This window comes from Juglans regia, chromosome 5, assembly GCF_001411555.2.
Source record: "Juglans regia cultivar Chandler chromosome 5, Walnut 2.0, whole genome shotgun sequence".
NCBI lineage: Eukaryota > Viridiplantae > Streptophyta > Magnoliopsida > Fagales > Juglandaceae > Juglans > Juglans regia.
The window spans coordinates 18,760,921-18,766,920 of record NC_049905.1 but is presented as its reverse complement, the minus strand read 5'-3'; the positions used below and the strand labels follow the sequence as shown (position 1 = coordinate 18,766,920).

The 6,000-nt window shown below is 35.5% G+C and overlaps 1 protein-coding gene across 1 annotated transcript; it reads right to left on the bottom strand.

The window, feature by feature from the left end:
- Positions 1–2,647: 2,647 nt before the first annotated feature.
- On the bottom strand, positions 2,648–3,079 carry LOC109001041 (glycine-rich cell wall structural protein-like). Its single transcript, XM_018978156.1, has one exon. The coding sequence runs from the start codon at positions 3,077–3,079 to the stop codon at positions 2,648–2,650; it is 432 nt and encodes a 143-aa protein (XP_018833701.1).
- Positions 3,080–6,000: the final 2,921 nt, after the last annotated feature.

Here is a 6,000-nt window from a genome sequence, read left to right as displayed (position 1 = left end):
AGCCCACTGCATTGGAGGAATGCGCCAATATGTAACACAATGTAGAGACAGAGAGCTAGCACATACTCAATTACCGAAGCATCCAAAATGAATAAAAATAATATAGCTAGGGATACAATTTTATATATAAAAAGTGAAATAGTAAAAGCTAGCAATCATTCATGATGAGTATAATAAATCAGAGGCCAACCAAGTCCAAGGCATGATAAAGTATGATATAATTTAGCAGACTTCCTGGAATACAGATACAATCAATACTACTTTTAAACCATCTAAAAGCTCTCTCTCTCTCTCTCTATATATATATATATAATAGCTAGGTTGAGATTGAATGATATGAAATATTCCTTTATTAAATTCTCCTGCATGTGGATTTTCTGCTAACATAAAATTAATTAATGAAATCAAGTGGAAATCCTTCCAATTCAGAGCTATATATAGTGAAACTCTACTGTAGAATCCGAAGGTTTGCCACAAAATATATTGTATAACATATTGCATAACAATATTATAAAATGAGAATATTTTTAGAAAATAAAAATACATTTCATTTAAAACATAGTTATATAAAATATTATAAAATACACTACGCGTAAATCATTTTCCTTTGCCAAAGTACCCATGCATGTCAAGTCTGTCTTTATTTTTTTTTCTCGACGCATGTCAAGTCTGTCTACAACATAGGATTGCTACTTTTTATAAATTCCCCAGCATGCATGTCGCCGTTTATTGCTAACATATATAAAATTAATTAATGAAATCAAGTGGAAATCTTTCCAACTCAGAGAGAGCTATATATATATATATAGTGATCAAACACTGTAAATTGGTCGATCAGCATCTATTCAAGTACGTACTCATGGTTTCATATTATTTATATTTCATAATTATCTTTATCTAATTTACTCGTACTGATAGGTATCCGTACGTCCGGCCACTAGCAATATTTCAACTTTAGGCGCCATTCAAATTTTGGAGTCATATTTTGTAGAGAAGAGGATGAGTACTCTTCAGAGGAGAGTTCCTCGATCTCTCTCTTACGAAAAATATTTAAGTACAAAAAAAAGAATATTGTTTGTGAAGTGAACAGTACACAAAGTATAATTTAGCAGACTGATCTCCCTTTTGCGCGTTTCTCGCTATTAATTAACACTCATGCATGGCAGACCAGCACACGTATCCAACATCGTAGCCACTTTGGTAGGTTGTGAGTACTCCTCGTGACTGATGTAAAATTATTTGGCAGACAAAGAATTAGGTTAAGCAAACCTGAGCCAAGAATTAATATATATAGCAAGCTCAGATCATAAGCAACGACTTAAGACTCTTATCCTCTCAGATATGTGAGATGCTGCTCGCAGATCAACGGCACAGCTGCTGCATGGAAGAACTCTCGGCAACACATGATATATATATATATATATATATATATATATATATATATACACGTATCAACTTAACTGTTCCATGAATAAAAGCCCGTGGCCTTCTCTCAAAGATCATAAACTACATTTTACTAACCTCCGCCCAAGATAAAAAGTAAAGATCATAAAGTAAGTTCTTCTGGATGTTATGCAAATTGAAATGGGCATGCTCTGAATTAATATCTTAATTCCAAAACTTCATGAACTCTAGATGGCTTCTTCAAAACCCTGGTGTGCATGCAGAACATTTAACCAATACAACGTTTAAATTCTTCCCAAAAATCCAAACTTATTTTTATCAAACTTAGTATATATGCTTTGTAAGCAAACGATCCATTTTCTAAGTAAATAAGCTGCATATATATATCACAGTGTTGAAGAGTTCAAGACAACAGTTTCACAAACTTTACCTGCTCAAAATGCCGCCCACCTAAACACATTTCAGCATTTATCAAAATAACAATCCCAACTATTTTTTTTTTTTTCCAAAAAGGAAAAAAGGCCCAAACAACACTCATCACGCAGTACTCGAAGAAATCTCGAAGTCAGTGACTATTAAAAACGAAAACCATCAGTACCTTACATAATCAGCCCTAACCCAGAAGTTTAAACACTTGAAGCAATTCAATGTAAAAGAAAATTCAAAATAATTAGAACTTTACGAAAAGGCAGCGTACATAGAGAGAAGTATTGAACCTAATTTAGTAGAGTTTTTCATTACCCCAGAAAAAATATAAAACGCCAACTCCGAAATACTTTTCTTCCACCAACCAAACAAGACATATGCAAAAAATAATTATAAAACAAGTAGGAAAAATAATGAAGAGGTAGCATACATATATGAGTCTAGAGTGCCAGAAGGCAACGAGCAGCGTTTTGAAGCTGGAATAGAATGACAACAGCGTTTTGAAGTTGTTCGATTCATCGTTCTCCACAGGAACGACCTCCATGAGCTCTGGTAACGTCTTCGCCTCTTTCAATCACTACGCGGAAGGAAGAACATATAAGACGCACCGATTACATTACCCATGCTTCCTCACAACTTCATTACATTAACCTGCAAAGCTCAGATATTCATGGCAAGATTTTTTTTTTTCTTTTTTTCTTTCATAAAGTAGTAGCCTCGATTTATTCGACCTTCTAATTGGATAATATTAGTATATATCCATGCATGAACATGGCATCACATTACATTGCAACTACGATGCTTTTAAATTTTGGGATCAATATTTAAAAACCGCCACCAATTCCCCCTCCAGCACTGCCGCCGCCGCCAAACCGCCGCCAGCACCACCTCCTGCTCCACCTGCACCACCACCACCTACTACACCACCACCACCATCTTTTCCACCTCCAAAGCCACCACCTATACCACTTCCACCACCAATCCCTCCTCCAGCACCACCACCTCCACCTCCACCTCCAATGCCTCCTCCAGCACCACCGCCACCTCCTACGCCACCACCTGCACCACTTTCACCACCAATCCCTCCTCCAATACCACCACCTTTTCCACCTCCAAAGCCACCACCTTTTCCACCTCCAATCCCTCCTCCGGCACCACCTCCACCTCCTACTCCTCCACCTTTTCCACCTCCAAAGCCACCACAGGCACCGCCTCCACCTCCAATCCCTCCTCCACCTTTTCGGTGCATGCGTACCAAAAAGTTAAAAAGCATTTTGTTTAAAAACTCACACAGATATCTCGAATCTAGACTACAAAACAGAAATTCAGTTGTTTTTGTATTACATGAACCCCATACATAAGTAAAATGGAGAGGATCCAAAATTGGAAAGCATCAAACGTACGTTGAATCTGAACGCCCAAAAACATCTATCATTATTATAAACTTGTTCTAATTTATATTTAGAAACCCATCCATCCTCGATCGCAACTTCATTACATTAACCCCGAAAGCTAAGATATGGCAGGATTTAATTCAGACATTTCTTACAAATTAAATCCTATACCGAGACTACAAGCTGAAACACTCTTTAAAACTACTATTTGACAAGGACCAACGCGTTTGTGTCAGTTCCTTCCTAAGCATTATTGCCCCCTTCAACTTCAGTACTCAGTTGAATCTGAACTTGAGGTAGGGTTGTTTCTGATTCTTCTTGGGGCCCGATATTGCAGAAAGTGGCTCTGAAAGTGTGACAAAGCCAGTACACAAAGCTCTTGAGCTGATTAAAAATGTGCCCATAACAAGAAGATAAGATCAAGAGCATCAAATAGGCAAACCAGAAGAGTGAGAGCGGCAAAATGAGTGAGGCCAGCAGTAAAATTGTGAGCGAACCGGATACATCTCCTATCCGCAACCTGAGTCCCTCCACCTTCAGATCAAACTTCACCGAGATCTCAAGGCGGAGGAGGATGACAACGAAGATGGTCAAGAGTGTAAGGAGAAACATGGGAAGGCCAAGGGATTCAAGTTGGAAGTTGACATTTTGAGGCCAAGAGCTGTATAATTGGGATATTAGAAACCTAAGGGCGAGGCCTATGGGTGGCAGAAAGAGAAATCCCAAGCCCACGGAAAGCTGCATTCTTTCAAGAATGAACTCTTGTGCTATTTTGATGTGGCAGAAATGGAGAGATCTAGGGCAGTAAGCTGGTATAAAAGGTTGTTTTATGGAGGAGAGGGCAAAGGGAGAGAGGGCAGGCAGGAATTGACCATAAAATGTCAAAAAACTGTTTATGCTCTAGAAGCAAATAGGACAAAAAGTAAAAGTAATGCAATTAATTTCCAACAAAAAAAATCTTGCTAGAGCTGGCATTTTACGATTCGTTAAGAATGACTACGTCCTTTTCAATTCCTTCGACGAACTGCCGACCTAATCGCCCGCTTTTCCTTTCCCTGATTTCGTTTTGATCTAGGAGATGTTTGGATTCGAAGATAATTTGAGATTACTTGAAATGAGTTGAGATGAGCTTAGATAGATTGTAAATAGTAATGAGATGAGTTGTAAATAGTAGTGAGATTTATGAGTTAAAGTTATTGAATAGTAATAAATAGTAGTGAGATGAGTTGAGATGAGTTAATATCTTCCTCCTTTTGCTTAACAACACATATCTCTCTCTCTTCCATGTGAATTAAATGGAGGGCTTCCAAGTAAAACGCCTCTCCGATCCAAAAAAATCTTTGTTTTTCTTAAAATAATAATAGATGCAGTTTTAACGCCTAGTACTCCCTTTAATAAAAAAATTGAGTCAATCACCAAAAAAAAAAAAAAAATTATATTAATATTAGATTTATCTACTTTTTAAAAGCAAAATTTACATATATATGACTGGACGCAAAATATATTTGAATTAAATAAAAAAATCTATATTTTATCTTTTAATTTTTCTACCATTCTTATTAAATATGATTAAGAAAAAGTTAAGATATGTTTATTTCTATCATATTATTAATTTCTCGTACACGAAAAGAATAACATTTCTTAATTAGCACAATTAATGCAACAAAAAGAAAAATGAACCAATTTGAATCAGGCAGATGAAGTACTAACTAGTTCAATATATAAATTGGTGATCTGCATGCATCTTTTCAAGCGATGCATGGGTTTCATATTATTATTTCGTTATCTTTTTATATCTAGTACTTTAGTACTAGTGATAGGCGTATCCGTCCACTAGCTTTTGATCTCCTTTAGGCATTGAAACTCAACATCCAACCACCAAATTCTCCACACGATCGAGGAACATTAATATTAGGAAAATGCTATTCCTACAGAAGTTTTCCACCGAAAACTTTTACCGAAATTGTATTTTATTTTATTTTTTTTTTTTTTTTATTTTTACTTAGTGATTAAGGAATGTTTTTAAATGAATTTATGATTTTTTTATATTTTTTAAAAATATTTAAAGTGTTTAAAAAAATGATTGAAAAAAAAGCAAAAAAAAAAAAAATAACTTTTGCCTTTCGGTAGAAGTTTTCGGTGGAAAACTTCTGTAGGAATAGCAGTGCTCTTAATATTAACAAGTACTGCAGGAAGAAACTAGCTAGAATTGTTCCTACGTACGTACCCTAGAAATATTAATGACGTTTGCAGCTTCGATCTGTTAAATATTTTAACATGAACATTAACAATTGAATTTTTGATTTTCTATGATCCACAATAATAAAAAAATGATAATTAAATACGTACCTTTCACCATCTGTTTGATGGAAAAATTAATCTGACTATGAGAGAATGATCACCCTAGCAACTTAGCCTCCTAGTGTCTCTCGGTGGCTAGAGGCACTTTAATGTTGTAGGTGAGAACCCTTTAACCCCTTAGTGCTATTTATAGATTCCTGGCCATCATGAAATCTAAGTCTTTGAGTTTGACTATAATTAGAGATCAATAGTTAATCTTATCTCTTAGGAGTTTCAATCCCATTATAACTCTAACAACTATTTAAAACTCTATCAGATATGGGTGAGTGGGACATAGAGTTCAAATAGAACTCTTACATTCTCCCACTTGGCCCATACACCCATAAATGATATTTTCTGTTCATGAGTTTATTACAGGAAATTAACCATACTGCGCAAATTCTTTTCCTGAAATTTTTCATAGCTTAATTTACAT

What these genes read in the sequence shown, in the direction of transcription:
- LOC109001041 (XM_018978156.1), bottom strand. Translation starts at nt 3,079, where the DNA reads ATGCACCGAAAAGGTGGAGGAGGGATTGGAGGTGGAGGCGGTGCCTGT.